Genomic DNA, 19,746 nt, shown 5'->3' on the forward strand with positions numbered 1-19,746 from the left:
AGTCCTGGGAAGTTGGAGACTGCCCCAGGTAATATTGTTGCAGAAACTGTGCCTCTTTATTACAAACAGGTACGCAAACACGAACTTTCTATCTGCAGAAGCCCTGTGCTGCAAAATGTCCCGGGAAATTATTTGCAAATGTTGGCAACTCTGGTTTTGCCCAGACAGACAACCTCTTAAGTGATGTGTTCTCACCAGGCCATATAGCACTGTGTGTGCACAGTCTGGAGGGAATGGGCATTTGAGGTCTGGCTACATAAGAATGGAAATGGCTCCTAGATCTCACATCCACACACTTAATAACAAATAAATAACCATTTACAAAGTGGGGCTTTGAGTCTGTCTCCTTCAGTCATTGACTTGTTTGTGTGAGACCCTTCATGATAAATTATTTTGGATCAGCCTTAAGAAAAAAGAAGCCTGTCACATGTGCCAGGAGAGTAAGAATAACCTTAGTATTCTTTTTAATTACTCAATTGATCAACTTTGTGGGGGCTCAAACACAGATGACTGCAATCTTTCTCTTCCCTATTTACCAATCCACATGCCTCTAATACTCTAAAGAAGCAAGGTGAGAAATTGCATTTGCATGTCAAATTAAAGCGTTGGATGAGTTCTCACTGCCACACATAATACTTAATGGGGGATTGTGGAGGCCTGACTCACTTATTAACTATAAGGAGAGAATGCTCTGCATTTACTTCCAATGCTCTGTTAAATATGAAACATTACACCTCAATAATAACCCACTCAGCTCCATCAGTCATTTATAAAGGGCTCCTAAGTTATTATTTGCCACGGTAGCGGTCAGTATGTTTTTTCGTGGTTATTTGTTCTTCTAAATCTATTCTGTTGAAGCCTGGCAAGTTGGTGCTTAAGGATGTTCTGGTCGCAGGGTACCCACACGCTCCAAGTGATTATCCTAAAGATTCTGAACTTGAAAGCTGTGGCACTATTCTGTGATTGGCTGGTGTGACCATCCTCTTAAATGACAGCCATGTAGTGTGAGTGTAAAAACTTCTAGGCGGTGAATGGCAGTAGTTTCCTGGACCTGTAGGCTGGCTGTATCTCTCGAGCTGACTGAAAACAGGGATTTTTGCAGCAGGTAGTGCCTCCTTCCACTACAGAGGTGTCATACCTCTTAGTAAAGTGCAGCATGACTTGTGTGTGGCGGAAGAGCAAGGAGGCAGACAGAGCTTTAGTGTTTCCCTAGCAATAAGGCCTGAAGGGGAGGACCGATCATTCCCCAAACATGTTGTGAACAGTGTGATGCAGTGCTGCTATAAATGGGGTTTCCCTGGAGCACCCACCCATACCCCTAAAACAGTACCTCTGATATGTACACTGGTAAAAGGGGCTAACAACCGAGGAGTTCACATGTTATATTTGTGGAAAAAAGGGGGGAATACAGAGGCGGGTGACCAAACAATCTAACTGAACGCAGAGCAATGTTTTTGAGGTGTGCATTGATGAGATAGCAATGTGATTGAGAGTCTGTGCAATGCTAGGGGCCCTGAAGGTTGAAGTACCCATCTGGCTAGTAGCATTGATGTAGAGCTGCAGTAGCTGACATCCCCACCCCAGTCAAGCAGATGCCATAGCGGATGGGTGTGACGCTTCTTGGCTGGGGTCATAGGAACTCCAGCTAGAGAGAAGTTTACCACACTATTCGAACTATTATGCTGATGACTTTCATTATTAATAATCGCAGGTTTTTGTTCTTCAATAGTTATGGGGCTCCATCACATACATGTTTGGGTCCTCCTGCTTGGTAGGAGGCAGGGCTGCACCCAGGTGGGAGGTTCCACCCCAGCAGAACTCATAAGTTACACTTTGCTTACAGACAGGTGGTATGTGAATTGCATGTGTTACTCCCCCTGCAGGTTAGGCATCACCCTTGCACAAAGCCTCCATGAATCCCAATTTAGGGTTACCAAATCACCACTGTGTCGGCAAACATAATAGGGAGCTTACCGACTGTACTCCTATCCGTATGTGACAGACGGGAAACAACCTTTACAATGCAGTCATTACATCGCACTAAATTTACAACGCAGTCATTACATTTTTCATTTATCTAAACTTGTATTGCACACAGCTACCCTCAATGGGTTTCCCGGCGCCAGGGACAGACAACAGAAGAAAGCAAGCAAAAAGCCCAAACAGAACAAACAGTGCAGAAGGATCAATTAAACAAAAGAGTCTTTAATTTTTTCCGAAATGAGAGGAGATCAGTCTCGGCTTTCAGAGCCGGCGGAAGAGCATTCCACATCCTTGGACCAAGATAGGAAAACGAGCGGCCGCCCATTTTTGCCAATTTAATTCTAGGGACCAAGAGATTGCCACTGGTGGAGGATCTTAAAGTACGACCAGGCTCATAGACTTGAACCAGGTTCTGCAGGTATTTAGGAGCAGAGCCCTGCCGAATTTTGAAAAGAAGACATACGGTTTTAAATTGTACGCGGTTCGGGACCTTAAGCCAATGAAGGTCACACAGAGCCTTGGCTGCAGAAGATCTCCGGGGTACATTACACAATAAACGAGCTGATGAGTTTTGCACCACCTGGAGTTTGTTTATTGTGGCCTTATCGGCCCCAAGATAAAGCACATTCCCATAGTCGATGCGGGAGATCACAAGAGCCTGGACGACAGTTCTCCGAGTAGAGCAAGGTAACATCCATAAGATCTTCTGCAACCATCTTAAGATGGAGAAACAGAAACATTGCAACATCCTTTACAACGCATGTCACTACAACGCAGCCATTACATTGCATGTCACTACAACGCATGTCATTACAACGCATGTCACTACAACACAGGCATTACATCGCATGTCATTACAACGCACACCATTACAACGCATAGTACCCCTACACTATCCAACATTTACCCTACTGTTGCACCCACTGGAGTTAGAATAGTAATTTCTACCACTACACTATCCAACACTTACCTTAAATGCAATGTAATGGTATGATGTGATGTAATGGAATGCGCTGTAAGTGTAGTTTTAAAAAATGCGTTGTAATGGCATGCGATGTAAAAGGATGCGTTGTAAAGGATGCTCCGATGTAAAAACTTACTTGTAAATGTATGCGTTGTAATGTCATACATTCGTGACACACCATCAGTACTCCTCCTGACAGTTGTTTGCCCATGCCCCCACATCTTTTAAAGGGTGTGAGTGCAGGTGCACTGCAACTCCCTCATTTGAAGGGAGCCATACCTCCATTCAAATGAGGGAGCATCCACTTAGGATTGCACGGGTACAGCTTGTGCGTGGTGAGATCCATATTAGTGAAGTGCCGTGGTGGAAGAAATAGAAAATTAACTTAAGTGCTTGTTTGGCCCCCTGAACACTTTCTGTAAAACACCACCTGACGTCTTTATCAGTGCATGCTGAAAATCCCTGGGGTTGTAGGTGCAAGCAGGGAGAACACACACAGATGTGCTAAGTACTCCCCCTGGCCAGCTCTAGTTCTTGTGGACCATATGAAATTGTGGCTTCTGAGCCCCACACCTGCCTGGTATTTTGACCTAAGAGCTTTTTGTAGTTTGGGGATTGGTAGTTTGTTGGCAGGGTGTGCTCCTTTAGCAGAAATGCTGGGTTAAGAAGGCATTTTATAAACCGAGGTATTTCAGCTGAGCAAACAATAGAATTAAAAAAGCCAAGCATTAGATCTCCTAGCCTGACTAAAATACAGTGGCGGCTCCTCCGCTAAGTCGGAGGAGCGTCACCCTACTGCTTTTCAGCAGTGTAAATAAAGGAAATAAAAGAACAATAAAATAATAGCTCAGTTATTATCATTTTATTTCTTCCTGCTGCAGCAGCTTTGTGGGGTGGGACTGCTCTGCTCACAGAGAAGGGGGAGGAGTGGTGGGCACTCTGTAAGTGGGCCCACCTTACAGAGCCCAAGGTGGGCACACTTACAGAGCCCAAGACGGCCAGCCAAATAGTCACGCTCACTTTGCATGTTCTCCACACAGGCTGCATTGCAGTCTCGGTGGAGAACATGCCCAGGCTTCCAGTCCCCGTCTGTGAGTGAAACCACGGCGCTCAGATCAATCACAACGCTGCACTGCAGAGTTGTGATTGGCTTTGGGGAGCCTGGGTGCTTCCTGTTCCGGCCTGACGCAGATGAGAGACGGAGGAGGGACATGGCTTGGCAGTTTGGGCTGGACTGTTCCCATGAGGCACAGGGTCAGACTGAATTGCATATGGCCATGTCTGAAGTGGGGTGGTGGAGTAAGCTAAAATATGATGATGGATTAAACCCAGATCAGTTGACTGGGGGTGAGTGCTTGCAATTTTAAACACTCCGTCCATCATCCCCTTTGGTTTTGCTTTGTTCGCCCTAAGTTGGCAGGGTATGCCCAGATGTGGGTCCTTGGCTCACTTTGCCACTGGATTCAAACTAGCCTGGCTCTTGACAGCTGATTAGCCAGAAACTAGTCCCAGGATGCTTGTTTCCGGCACAGGGAAGACATGGCTTGGCAGTTCGGGCTGAACTGTTCCCATGAGGCATAGGATCAGACTGATTTGCTTATGGCATGTCTGAACTGGGGTTGCGGAGTGAGTTAAAGAATGATGATGGATTAAACCCAGATCAGTTGACGGGGGGGTGCTTGCAATGTACAACACTCCGTCCATCATTCCCTTTGGTTTTACATGGCGATAAGGTACATCTTCTTTTTTACACCCCCTTTCCCAACCCCCCTCCCGCCTCACCACCCCAATCCGCTAAAACATGTATTAGGATGGAACCCTTCCAGTTAGGGATATTCTCCACATGTGAGTGGAACCTCTAAGGAAGGTTTAGAATGGGTATAACTCATTCCTTCCAAAAAGGTTGGGCCTCTTCCAAAATTCTTGAGTTCTGTTCTTGTGATGGTAAATCCAAGTATACTTTTATGCATGTTTGGCATTTCTGTTTGTAGCTATTTTAGGAATGCTCAAGAATAAGAAATTTGAGGGGATGGTTTTATATTAATTTTAATATGTTATTATTTCAATGGCTGTTGTTTTTATGATTATTGTAATTAACTATAATTTGATTAAAGGATTGTTTGAGGAGAGTGAGAATGTTCTTGGAACGAATGTTAAGCTGATGGCCCTTGTGTTTTTATGGCAATTATATTTACCGAGGAGCAGTGGTTAATACGTAAAGTGCCGGGGCTCTCATCGGAGGTAGCTTGCTCCAGCCCATTTCTCCTGTTAGCGCCTCCTAAAACAGAACCAACTACTAACCATGAAAGTGGGATGTGGGTAATGGCCAGAGCTGCAGACATCGGAGCTGGGGAACAAGGTTTGAGTCTCGACGTCGGCTCAACATCCTGTGATTCTGGGCAAATCCCCTGATCTCCCCATATATGAATGTGTCCTTATCTGGTGCTCAGGATAAGCGCTTGTGTTGATGATTAAGTGCCTGAAACTATCAAAGTTAAGCACTACCGAGAAGACACTTTGGAAGCATCACCACAACGCTGCATGGTGGGGAGGGAGTGACGGTTCACGTTAAAGGAAAGCGAATGGGAAGCCTACCCTTCTGTCCTGGGAAGGGAGAGTGGCTTTTAAATTGGAAATTGCTGTGAGGAAAGCAGAGAATAGGGGCCGTGACACTTATTGGAGTGTTGTCGATTGAAGATGGCCTATCTGGTCTGAGGGTTTCCTTTAAGCCTGGTGAGTTTCTTTAATAAATATTACATTTTCGCAACTCGGTGTCTGTCTCTGTGTTAACTTGAAATCCCGAAGTTGGATTCCCTTTTGACTACACTAAAGATTGTTCACGAAATTTCGTAATCCTAATGTTACATGATGTGAATGTTCACAGAGACTTCTTCATTCGAGTCTGTCATGCTCGGGCCATGTTATGTTGTGTGTCAGTTGCATAAAAGCTATGAAGAAACTGCATTAATGTGATGAAAAATGAAAATTGTATTATTAGATGGAGAATTCCCCTCTTGACGGTGAAGAGAAATTCACAATAAGACCTAAATACACTTTGCAACAAAATAACTGATTGATTCATAGCTGGGGAAGGGAAAGTGGTGGGTATTTACAATATGAAAACAGGTCCCAGAAAGAAAGGATCTGAGTACATTTTTCAATTTAGATTTAAAAGATGCACCAAATAGTTTATATGTTTCTTTATTTATAGACTGTACCCAATGCATTTTGTTAAGGAAAATTGTAAAACCAATCAAGAATTATTATTTTAAATTGCTTATAACTCATTTTATGCTTTCTGCACAGGTGGAACAGCATGTGTGCTAGCAGGACAGCCGTTCGACACAGCAAAGGTGAAGATGCAGACGTTCCCCAATATGTACAAGGGACTAATGGACTGCGCCTCGAAAACCTTCAAGCAAGGGGGGCTAAGAAGCTTCTACATGGGAACCAGCCCTGCACTAATGGCCAACATTGCAGAAAACTCTGTGCTTTTCATGTGTTATGGCTTTTGTCGACAAGTTGTAAGGACCATCGGGGGATTGGACAAGAATGTACCGCTGAGGTGAGGAAATGAAGGCCTGTCTTTTTTTAATCCTTAGTGTGAGGATCGAATGGGTTTAGATACACAGTGGTGGCTTCTCCACTATGGCGGAGGATCGTCGTCCCCCCGGACTCAAAACTTGAAAAATAAAACGATAATAAAACAGGTTTGTCATCATTTTTTTTTTCATGTTCTAGTCTTGGAGGTAGAGCTACCGTGGAGGCAGTCATAGAGGGGAGTGGTGGGCACTGCGAGCAGTGCGCATGGCCGTTTGGCTGGCCATCTCAGGCCGGCCAAAACTACATGGTCACTGAGCTGTTTCCAAGCCAGCTGTGTTGCTGGGCTCGAGACAGTAAAGCACAGGCTCCCAGTCTCCCTGGGAGCGCAAATTCAAGGCGCTCAGGCCAGACCAGACGCTGCTTACAAACATGAGAGCAGTGTCAGGATTGGCTGCAGGTGAGCCTGGGACCCTGTGTTGCAGAGAAGTGCAACAGGCCTGCTTCAGGTAGTTTTTTTTTTCCTCATCCTCCCCTTCCCGTTCAAACCCCTCCGCCTGCCACTTGGCCCGCACAGCAGCCGCTCCTGTAGATACACCACTGTAAGTAAACAATGTGAGGCCCGGGAACGCACAGTGTATTCTCATCCTTCCTCCCCTTACAGTCCATGAGCCCAATATTCTTAAGCTCCCAAAGAGTAAGCTAAGTAGAAAAAAATCAGTGTAATGTGTTCCATATCTGTCAATGTGATTTTAGTGTTCGTTGATTTTACTTTTCAGTCCTTGTTTTATATGATTATTATACAATCACACTCAACCCTAGCTTTTATTTATCAGCTTACATGTTATGAGATTCCACCTGACATTTGTCTAATGTTCCTGTTCCTAAAGCCAATCCCAGAATAGTAGTACTAGACAACCTTTTTACATAAAGAATGTGCATGCAATTCTGTGTCGGCATACTCAAAACAGACAGTAAAACCATTATCAAAGGCAGTTTTACCTAACAGCCCCCGTGACGTCCCACCCACTTCAGCAATAACTAGACTAGGGAACAAAACCGCTATGAATTGCCCACCCTAAACATAACCAAACTGCAAAGTAGACACCCACACCAGACGCCTAGGCCCTTGCTCTTTACATTAACATTAGTAAACACTTATGGGCCTCTGGGGGCGCGGGGGTGGATTGACTCTCTGGTCGTCACATGTTGGATCCAGCAAAAGTCTCTGAGAGGGGACCAATGGAGAGGATAAGTCATGATCCATGGCTGTGCAATGCACACCATGTCTATGGGCTGTGGAAAGGAAGAACGGAGCTACAGGTCGAGCCCTTCAAAGCTTGTACGAATGAGGTAGGGGGCGGAGAAGAGCCAATGAATAAGTCCATGTCCCAAATCATGCCACTCACATTCATCTCAGTGGAGCTGGAATTGGGCAAAGATAGCTGGTCTAATTCCTGGAATAGATGCCCCTGATCCAGCGGGTTACCAGCAACAGGTACTCTAATACCATATTCTCACCTGTGCCCATAAACACACATTCACTCTACCTGGTAATAAACCGCTGGGATCATGTTTTTATTAAGTTCTTACCATACCACGATTAGTTATTTCTGGTTCCTAACTAATCTTCCACTGATCAAAAAGTTCTTTCCTCTGCTCGATGGACCATTAGTTGAACTAGTTGATGGTGAAATTACATTAAACAACTAACTTGTAAATTTTTAAATGATCACAGAGTTGGGAAGTGTTTTAAATCTTTATCTAAATAAAGTCATGTGAACCACTTACAAAGTACAGAACAGTCTCCGTCTATTCACAGGAAGGAAGACTAATTAAATCAATTATAAAATGCATTAAATTATACCCTACAATATTCATGTACCACCCAAAAATGTTCAATATCATGACACTCCTAACTCTGATTGGAGGGGAGGTGATCATCACACCATGCTTACATATCACTCTTTTCAGTTAGCCCTTTGTTAATAAACCCATCCTCTTAATTCTTTATTCAAACTTTATTCATAAGTCTTTATTCCCACCCGCATTCACATCATTATTGTCACAAATTATAAAAGTTCACAGGTTCCCATCCGTGTCAGGAGACTGTTGTTCTGTTTCCCAGGAAAAGTATCCCTTCTTAACCTTGGACAGTGTTCAAGATGACATTGCTTCTTCCAGCTTGGTTGTACTATGCATGTGGAGCAATCAGGAGGGAACAGACTATGGTTCACGTAAAAAGGCCCATAATAAGCACTATTAAAAGGAGTCAAAAAGACAAATGTTAAAATCAAAAATAAATGGTTTCACTGTATACCACCTATCTCTATTCTAACCCCATTTACTTATTAATGCTTTCCCCGCGTTAGCATTAGTAAAATAACTTGTTTTAGTTTCGGCCAAGCAGATGCTGAGCATGCGAGTTTCAAAGCAGCCATCTTGTCAGCAATTGCGCAAGCGCAAGAAATTCCCTCCAAGCGAAAGTAAGTCATACTACATAGATGCAGTAGACACATGCGTACTAAAGATTTCCAGTTAGCAGCCATTTTAGAATCTCACTCGAGTTACTTGTTAGTAAAACACATAGGCGAGCTTAATCTTCTTTAGTGTAGTCTGTTGTGCATATTAATTTACACATTACAAGGTTAATACTTGGTTAAAAGTTACATGAGAGGATTGCGTCCGAGCAAGTCTCTTTTCTACGAGTCCTTGCTCCATCACCCCGGACAAAAGAAGTATGCAGCCAGAACCAGGGGAGAGGGGATATATAGAATTCCACAGGGAAATATTGCCCCACAGTAATTCCCCAAATGTACCAATGTTGGCTACCCAGGAAACACCAACATCCGTGAGGGTATTCTCCTGGAATGTTGCTGGCCTAAAGAACCAACTCGATTCCACTGACTGGGGATCCTTTGTAAATCAGTTTGATCTATGCCTCTTCCAGGAAACATGATCTAGGGAGGACTTGATGCGGCCGGGTTTTGCAACCTTCTCAATGGCCACCATCACCATGTATGTATGTATGTATGTATTTATTTGCTTATTAAGCGCGACTGCCACCCAAAGGGTATCCTGGCGCTGAGACTGCGACTTTCCTACAGGTGGACTGCTATTACATTACTCTGGGAAATGGTGAGGGGTAGACTATCCGGTGGACTCAGCGTATGCGTAGGTACCCACTTGGGATGTACGGCCAAGAAGATGGACTTCCCTTCTTATGATACCTGTGCGTTCTACTCACTTTAGCCCCTATGGTTAAAATAGCATTGGTTAACGTGTACTTTAGCCCCATAAGAATAGGCAGAGAGTCCTTGACTGTGTAACACATGGCCTCTCTTCTGTCCGTTATGGACAGTTCCTATTTGGTCATAGAGGGGATTTTCAACTGCCAATTTGAGCCCCTGGTTCATCAGTGGTGATGCTGTCTGCGATGAAGACAGGTTATAGACTATTCCAGAGCCGAATATATATCCGATTAAAACCTGGTCCCCTATGGCCCTCTAGATTAAATCCCTCACTTTGAACTATTCAGTTAGGGCTTGCAATGGGCATACAAAATTGGTCACCCACGTGACACATACTTTTAACCGAGAGGGACATTGATTGACTACATCCTGGTAGAAACCAGGATGTGGCCAACAGTTTTAGACTTTGCTATCCTGTCCAGACACAACTGTAATCACAATGCATTGACCCTGCGCTAATGGTTAGGCGAGTTGGACTTCCAGACGATAGGCTACTACTTACAACTAACAGCAGAAGAATATGCTGGCCTGCAATGCAACAATCCTCTGATATGATGGCAGCCTTATATGAGGTAACAAGCTGTAGTATGCATACCACTTGCAACTCGCTCCCCTTAAAAACACTCAGTCCCCATATCTGTCACATATTGACTAAGCAGCCACTGTGATTGGTCCCTGGCGTAGGTTTTATTTCACACAAAAGAGTTCATTATCCTCTTGAACATTAATACTGCATAAAGACATAATCACTTGATTAGACCTTCAAACAATTACATGATATAGCAAGCTATGCAGAAAGTTAGGAGGGTGGAAACTGGCTTTACATTCACTTAATCATTGCATTAACCATGAAAAACATGTTTATTGTGTAGAACATCCAGTACTCACTGTGCCAGCAGGCCCCAACTTGCACAGGCCCCTGGGTACTCTCCCCACGGGCTTCCGACAGCATAGTAGTGTCACATTGACCAGGAGACATTCATAGCAATGATACCAACCTCTATCCCAGAGGCCACTACCACACCAGGGCGCTGCATAACGCATTGGCCGCACCGGGGTTCCTGATCACAGGTGCTCCCCTAAAGTGGCCACACTGCTGAGCTGTACATCACCCAGCTAACATGGTCTTTGCCAAGGCTTTTTTTACAGGAAAATTAAGAGTTCTTAGATGTGTTAAGGGTGGTTCACTGTACGTTTTAGATTATGCTGTGATCAGGTTCAACTTTCGCTCCCAGCTTTACTGTTTGCCTTTTTGTAACACAACTAGGGCCGGCTGTAGCGCTGGTCGCTCCCAGTGCAAAAATGTTTGTTGACGCCCCCAATGACCAACTCTTCCACGGATTTCCTCACTATCACCCTTTAACATTGCCCCTCAAGTCTCCATAACCGCTCTCGCTCAGATGCATTTAATTAGTTTTATAGCTCCCCCGCCACTCATACCAGTGTAGGGTGTCAGAGCACTTTACATTACACACACTACTCAGAGACAATCAATCATAGGTGTGTAAATCAGTGTATATGAAATGTTACATAAGACAGAGGACTACAAGGTGTAGGAGTCAAATGTCATCCATACTGGTAGGCAGGATAGTTTGAGTGCTTGGTCTGGTGAAGTACACCGTTGGGGTTTTTCTTTAGTAATCAGAATTGATTTCTTTCCAAATAAACCCTTTTTCCAACATTAGGATAACAAAAGACTAGAAGAAAAATCATAATGCTCTAATCTATACCTTGCAGTTTACATGCAGCTTTTTGATGACAGTTAATAGCTCACTGTTCTGTGTTAGGATTATAACTTATAAACTGCAAGTAACAAAAGATCTCTCAGACAAAAGCAGTAACCCACTGACCTATTTACATTATAAGGACTTTATGATTTGAATGCTACACGTTCTTTGCGGCTGGTATATTAACCTGCTGCGCTACCTTACCATGAGTCAAAACTTCCACTAGACAAGCCTCCAGTCTCTCTCTAGGGTGAACTTTAATCACCAGAGCTATATTGACATTTTTATTGTTGCCTGAAAAATTCTGGAACGCAGCAGGAGATGCTTTAAAACCATAATATACTTCAAACACGACACCCCCACCCGAAGTCCGCACCCGATGCGGTCGCACCGCCCCTGAACACAACTGTTGAATCCTACCAGTGTAGACATGTGTAGGGTGAATGATTATTGTCAGAGAAGCCACGTGTTTGTGAAGAGGCTCATGGTGCAAATCTGTAGGATTTGGTGATGCGAGTGGGCATAACCTATCCTCCCCTGGTTGTATTTCAGTGACCTCCAGAATGCAGCGGCAGGCTCCGTTGCTTCTGTCTTCTCCTCCCTGGTTCTCTGTCCCACAGAGCTCGTCAAATGCCGCCTGCAGGCAATGCACGAAATGCAGACATCTGGGAAGATAGCACATGGACAAAAGTAAGTACCACAAACACTTGACTCCAAGAATCTGCATGTTCATTTTCATGTAATGTGTTGCCGTGAGTTTCTTTATGATGACTATGAATTATCTAGCTGAACAGTTGTAAAACTTAGCAAAGTTTTCTTTGCTAGTATTATAGGATTTTTGAGGAATCCTTAACAGAAATTGATATACACTACTAGGGAAGAAATTACCTTCTAGACAATCCCTATTAGATCTGTTATTTAGAACATTATAGTGATACAGATATGCTCCAAGATGGTCACTTTCTCCCTAGGGAACCCATGCGCAGATTACATTTTTGCATTTATAAAGAACTGAATAAGAAGCTGAGAGGAGGCCAAAACATATTTAAAAATAAAAGCCTCAAAGGTTCTATATTGAAAGCTGCAATTGTCGCATGGGCCCTGTGTACCCTACAGAGAATGTTTGGGAATCAGATGTCATTCTTTTTCCTGATGCCATACTCTTATGGATTTTGACCAATTTTCTCTGTAAACCCAAAAGTCAACACTTAAGAGGGGGATAGAGCGTGTATTTTTATTTTGTAACATATAATGTTTGTGGACCCCTTGGGTCATTGACTACGGTGAATGTGCGTCTTAAAACGATTCAAGCATTGGAAGTCTTCTTGCATTCAGGAAAATTACCACCCGGCTCGTTAGTATTTATTTCATGGCAATTACAATGGTCAAATTGGGCTGACGTGATGTTGTCTACAGAAAGAACCATCTCACTCATTATCTTGGTAGTCAGGTTGTATTACTGTGCGTGGTCTGGAAATCTCTATACTACAAAGTGACAAACGTAGGCCAAAGAATCTTCGTATTTGGGATCCCATAAAAGCTTGACTTTGTAAATTATCTTCTGGATAGGATCTTGTTGACGGGGTTGGGTTGATATAGCTTTGTTTTATATCAATTTGTTCTTGGATGCTAATCATAGAAATATATGTATATTTTGTTTGAGATCGCTAGTTTCGCCATACTTGAATTCCTTGCATGATGTATTTCTGTACATACATTTACTACTCTCTTGCTTACTTAGTAGGTTCGCTTATTTGTTTGATTTGAAAAAAATGATGTTTTCTTGCATCCACACATGGGCTAATCTATATCACTTTAGTTATTCTGTTGAACAGTTCATTTTTTCACAGTCGGAAGTGAGCAGTTGTCAATTTTGCACATTTGCAATTTCAGGTTGAGTTGATCAGAGACACTTGCATTTGCTTTAGGTATGGGTAAGCAAACGTGGATCTGGTTGGAAATATTGTTTAGCTATGATTGAAACAAACACGTAGACTCTCTTTTATATCTGAGTCATTTACAGTTTAAGAATGAATTAGGTACATGGATTAGATTCCTTTATTCATAGCTGCTGGCTCAGGTGTCCGTAAATGGGAGTGTGTCGAGCCTCTTTACTCTGTGGAGAGGAGCAAGGCAGGGATGTCCCCTTTCCCCGCTGCTGTTTGCGGTGGTACTGGAACCCCTGGCGGTATGGATACGTGGTGACCCCTTGATTCGGGGATTGCGCTGGTCCTTGGAGTGGGAAGACAGGATCTCCCTTCATGCCGACGACATCCTGTTGTAAGTGGCAAGCCCCAGTACAATGCTTCATAGAATACTGCATATTGTTGACCTGTTTCGTAAGTCCTCAGGGTACACCATTTTTTGGGAGAAGTCAGTGATTTATCTACTTGCAGGTGACCCACCGCAGCTCCCCAGGGTCTGTGAGATACGGATAGACATAATGGGGTTCCGATATCTCAAAATATATATTATCAGTGATCCCAAGATGTAAACATTTTTTGTCCCGATTCGTCTCAAACCCCAGTGGGTAAAATAAGCCGTCCTTACCGTTGCTCGATATTATAGAGACGTAGGCTGCTGGATGGGGACCAGGAGGAAGCGCCCCTCCTACTGGTACACAACAGTCTTAAAATGACACTGGCCCCAAGATGAAGAACCCAAGATTTCTTATGAACAAAATTTGAAACCCCCACTGGAGCGTCTGCGGTGAGACATCCAGCACTGGCAGTCTCTACCACTGTCCCTCTTGGGTAGAGCAGCGCTTTTTAAGATGATGGCTTTGACCAGGTTCCTTTATGTGCTCCAAAATACACCTTTTAAGGTGCCTCCAAATAACTTTTAGCTAGTGAACGCATCAGTGAGACTGCTACTGTGGGATGGGGGCGCTTCAAGGATCTCACTCCGGAAACTGACCAGGAGCTGTTACGATGGAGGCATAGTGCTTCCTTCCCTCCGAAGATATTACTGGGCTGCTCAGCTTACAGTGGTCTATCACTGGGTGCATAGACCCCGTGACGATCCAGCATAAAGAATGGACCGTTGCAAGATGCAATCCAGAGGTTACCTCAGTGCGATCTATGGTGGAAAAGGGGTGGGCTCATTCAATGCACCAACCTCAACCATGAGGCAAGTCTGGCAAGAAATGACAAGAGCTTTGGGATGGCAGGACAGAGTTACACAAATGACCCCAGTGTGGGATTCCGGAAAGTTGGATTTACTGGTGCAGCAGAGGGGGTTCGACAAGTAGGATTTGATTGGAATCTTGAGACAGAGATCTGTGGACTAGACATTCTTTTTACAGGGTTGTAAATGATCGTATATCAGCTGGCGCAGTCAGAGACCTTTCGTTACCTCCAGATCAGCCACGTGCTGAGGGCAGGGCTGCTGAAAGGAATTGAAGTACCTTAGTCTTCCCCATTGGAAGACAGGTTGCTAGACAATTACTTAGACACGAAAGCTATCCACCTAGTATAATGTAAAATATGAACAATTCCCCAGAACTTTTATCAGTCCTTCGAGCCCACTGGGAGGGGGATATAGAACGTCTTGAGGGTGAAGAATGGCTAGAGGCAATGGCCTGCCCTAAAGAGGTGGCCATACGCTTGCGCTTTCGGCTGGTACAGCTAAAGATTCTACACAGAGCCTACTGCGCGTGCACTACCCTGGTGAAGATGGGGAGAACTGTTTCTCCGCTATGCCCTAGTGGGTGAGAACAAGACTGCACCATCTTCCACATGATTTGGAGGTGTCCATTGCTCCAAGAATATTGGGAGGCAGTTCTGACAAGTATGAGAGAAGTTTATAATATAGCGGCAACTAAATCGCCAAAAGGGTGTCTTCTGAACGTATTGGAAGAGTCGGGTCTAACCAACAGGGAACGCCTTTGGATTACATTGGGGTTCATGGTCGCTAAGTGCAATATAGCTCAGAGGTGGAGGGTGGTGTCGACCCCCGACATTGAATGAATGGTGGGCACATATGGACTAGTGTATGCTTGTAGGGAAGGCAGTATACTAGAGTAGAGGTTTCCCACACAAATGGGAAAAAATCTGGGGGAAATGGAACGAATATCGGGGATGATATGCAGACTAAGTGAACGACAGAGAGAGGATCGGGAGGCTAGTAAAGTGCTGATTAATGAGACAGGTTGGTAGGCAAGGGGTGAAGAGAAACAAGTCATGTACAGTTTATCATCAGACTAATTTCCCATTGTCAGCATGTCACTTCAGTGCATAATTTTGTGGTAAAAGAAGTGATCATGAGGGCAAGGTTTGTTTTTTACAATTAAAAGGTTTATAAAATAAAGTGGAAAAAAGAATACATTTGGTGGGCCTCTGTATGTGTTCAGTTTTCAAAGGGATATTATGTGGTCGGTATTGCCATACATTGTATATGGTCTGATTATGATCCGTTTTACTACGTTCTGCTGAACTACCTCAAGGGTTCTTCTCCGTTGCTTGTATAGCGTATTCAGTACCTTTGTTTTGCCTGATGCTGGTTTGACCTTTATGTACGATGTCTGTCACTTTACAGTGATGATGTAGATGACATGAGCTCCCATTCAGCTAATTTCCCAATAAGTGCAAGGATGAAAATTGTTAATAGAAATATTTCTCAGCCCTCCTTCTTCTTCCTTCAACATTCGCCTGGGTCCACAAAACTCCTTATTTTTTCAGAGTGGAACCGGCGCCATAGCAAACTTGAGTGTATGAACGCACCCCATCCCATGCTCGGGCCTTATTGTCCTCTTGCCTGCTTTTACTGCTGCTCCACTCTAGCCCTATTTTCACTTTTGACTAGATTGGATGCACTTTGCCTGCCCTTTTTGATCAACCATAATCTGGGGGTGTTTCTTGCTAGTAGGTGTCTTTGTAGCATTTCTTTCATCTTTGTGTAAAGAGAATATAACTGGAATGCCAAAGATACATGTAATTGATCATCAAACAGGCACTGCAATATGTGCCAGCTATGTCCTACTCTTGCCACTCATAGTGCAACAATCACCTCTTCAACAAAGGGAATAGTTTACACCATCTTGTTTTAAAAGGACATCTTTCAAGCTAGGGTTCCCTTCATACCGACCACATTGTAAGTGGCGAGCCCCAGTACAATTCTTCATAGAATACTGCATATTTTTTATCTTTTTCGTAAGTCCTCACGGTACACCATTAATTGGGAAAAGTCAGTGATTTATCTACTTGCAGGTGACCCACCACGGCTCCCCAGAGGCTGTGCGATACGAATAGACATATTGGAGTTCTGATATCTCGGAATATACATTACCAGGGATCCCAAGATTTCTTATGAATGAAATATATAGCCCCCACTGGAGCGTCAGCGTAGAGACATCCAGCACTGGCAGTCTCTGCCACTGTCCCTCCTGGGTAGAGCAGTGTGTTTGTTTTAAGATGATGGTTCATGTTGTTGGCTTTCTTTTTTCAGCAATTCCATATGTCTTGACAAACACCATTTTTTTAAAAAGTGGAGTCGATGGTTACAACATTTATCTGGCAAAACAAAACTGGTAGGTTAGCACTGGGCACTTTATATGAAGGATTGGATGAAAGTGGCAAGGTGGTATGCCACTTCCCATCTTAAGGGATTACTATTTTGCTTATGTTGCAAAGTACATAACCAGATTTAATGTGAAACTGAGACCAGGAGGATTTTTTAAGAACAATTTTACTCGTCTTATTCTTAGTGAATATGATGTCCGAGATGTGTTACAATTAACAAAGTCACCCAAAAAAGTTATGCATAAAAGCCTGCGGTGGTCTTTTAGGAAATGCAAGGATTTCTATAGGAGATATGAAATTTCCCCACATTAATGCGGTTACATCTTCGACAGAATTGTTTGGGGATGCTGAGGCTAACATGTGTCCCAACACTGCAAAGTTGGGAGAAAGCAGGGTTCAGTAAGGTAGCGGAATTTTTGATCGAAGAAAGGTGGAAAAGCTTGGTGGAAATCCAAGAATCAGTTCAAGACAATCTTTTGCTCTTCAGCTTCTATAGAATTCTGGCCAGTATATTTAGTAATCTATAGATGGGACAGAATTGTGACAGTCAAAAAATTGTAATGGAGTTTGTTGATGCTCCTGACTGTAAGATGCCTGGAGAATGGAAAAGACTGCTTGCTTCTACGAAGGGTCCCGATCTTTGTTAAAAGACAATTACAAAATGGGTGGAGTAGGAAGGGCTGGAATTAACTAGAAAGATGCAGGGGATATTATTATATTACATTTTAAGTTCCTGAGAGGAGCCAATTGGCGGAGAATGCAATTTTATACGAAATGGCTACTTTATAGAACCCTGCAATATTTAGACCAGGTTAGCCCTATGTGGTCAAGTCGCTGTTTTAGATGTAATTCGGAGGCTGTCACAAATTGGTCCCATGTAATTGGCACTGCATTTCCATCCAAGAATTTTGGAAAGAGATATTTGGATTCTTGTAAGAGGTTTGACAGATAAAGTTGGTTCCTAGTACATGGTGGATGGTTTTGGGTTATGATCCTACCATTTGACTAGCTGATCCCCATAATAGGGTAGTGGGTGGTGGAAATGAAGCAATTAAGAAATAAAGAGTGGTTGTATTGCCTTCGCTGTGGAGGGACTAGGAAAGTCGACAAAATGTGGGAATATTTTTGCCGCAATCTCTGTATAGGCCAAAGAGGTTAATCTTCTTTTCGATATCTCTTTGTTATAATGCGTTTTTCGTATTAATGAAATGTGCAATTTTAAGGCTGACTTTTTTTTATGTATTCAGAGTATTATGAAATATGATATGTACATGTATTGGTCCTGGTGTATGCGTATGATGATTTGGTGCTTTTGTCGCTATGATGGATCTCAATAAAATAAAAATCATCAAAATAAATGTTATTTTTTGCCTTGCCGCTTTCAAATACCCAACATGAGGAATCTGTATAACGAGTGTGGCAGTAGATAGAACTTCTAAAAGCTGTGTGTGGACAAGCTTACACAGCTGGGGGTGCACCATGTTCCCGAATTATGTCCGCTGGTGTGGAGGGATCTGGGCATTTTATTTTGGCATCCTTTGCGCATATATTAGCTCGAAATATCTCCTAGTAGCGTATGTTTTGTTGACAGCAAAGCTCAGAAAATAGGCCAGTAATTGTCTCTTTATGTTTACAAGCTCTGCTGTCAGCAAAACATGCACCAACTCGGAGATAGAGTAAATTAATGTACGTGCTTAATACACCAAAAAGTCTGTGGCAGAATTCAAGGCAACCATGATAAGATGTTATGCAGGCTCAAGATAAACTTTCCAAATGAGAAATATGTATGACTGACTTGAAATTGAAGAACTGACCTTCCCAGTACAGAAAGAGGAACTAGAGGATAGCTCTGAGCGTGTGCTCATGGACTGATATCAAGTGATCATAGAAGCAAGTTGCCTGGTCCATTTCTGAGGTATGGCACTACATCCGCCTACTTGTCCATTTGGTAAACCACTCATCTTTCCCGGACTATAACACCCTTCTAGAATGACTCTTTTTAACTATGTAGAGTTTGATAGGGGGAGGTATGTCAAGGTTAATCCTAAGTGGAAGGAGATTTAGAACTGGTGTGAACTTTTAAGCTCTATCATTGGTTTCACCTTGATTTTGGCCATACCTATTAAAGACACTTTTGAGCCTTTGGAACATGATATGGACTGTTATTTTTTAGAATTATACAAAAATTGATGAATGTAATGCTTCAATTAATCTACTCGGGTGGCATCCTATCCCATTGTTATTTTGCAAATTGTGCCGCCTCAGTTTGGACTCAGCCATATGCAAATCAGTCTTTATCCTGCTCCAATGGGAACAGTCCAGCCCGAACTGCCAGATCACATCCTCCCTGAACTGTAACACAAGCAACCTACGATCTGTTTCACCCTGATTAAGTTTCATCAACCTTCCCTATATAACTTGGTTCCAGTGACACAGTGTGCATGGGACCCACATCTGGGCATACCCATCCCACGTAGGGTGGCACACTGAAATATACAGAATGTGATGGATGGAATGTTTCAATTAATCTTAGCCACCGGTAATTACTCAGGGCGCATCACAGTCCATCGTTATGTTGCATACCATGCCAACTCAGTATGGATCTAGCTATTATACAAATCAGTGTTGACTCTGCTTCAATGGGTACAGTCCAGCCCGAACTGCTAAGCAGTTTAGGCTGAACTGTTCTACTGGAGCTGGAGCTGGACCACAAATGATTTGCATATGATTGCATCCAATCTGAGGTAGCATGGTGGGCAAAA

At 43.3% G+C, this 19,746-nt stretch overlaps 1 protein-coding gene across 1 annotated transcript in view; it reads left to right on the forward strand.

Annotated features, from left to right (window-relative positions):
• LOC144772724 (mitochondrial ornithine transporter 1-like) overlaps window positions 1-19,746 on the forward strand; it is a 54,413-nt gene that overhangs the window by 16,196 nt on the left and 18,471 nt on the right. The window contains exons 3-4 of the mRNA XM_078657250.1: window positions 6,254-6,512; window positions 12,018-12,155. Coding sequence (XP_078513376.1) covers window positions 6,254-6,512; window positions 12,018-12,155 — 397 coding nt within the window. The remainder of the gene's footprint in view (window positions 1-6,253; window positions 6,513-12,017; window positions 12,156-19,746) is intronic.

This window comes from Lissotriton helveticus, chromosome 8, assembly GCF_964261635.1.
Source record: "Lissotriton helveticus chromosome 8, aLisHel1.1, whole genome shotgun sequence".
NCBI lineage: Eukaryota > Metazoa > Chordata > Amphibia > Caudata > Salamandridae > Lissotriton > Lissotriton helveticus.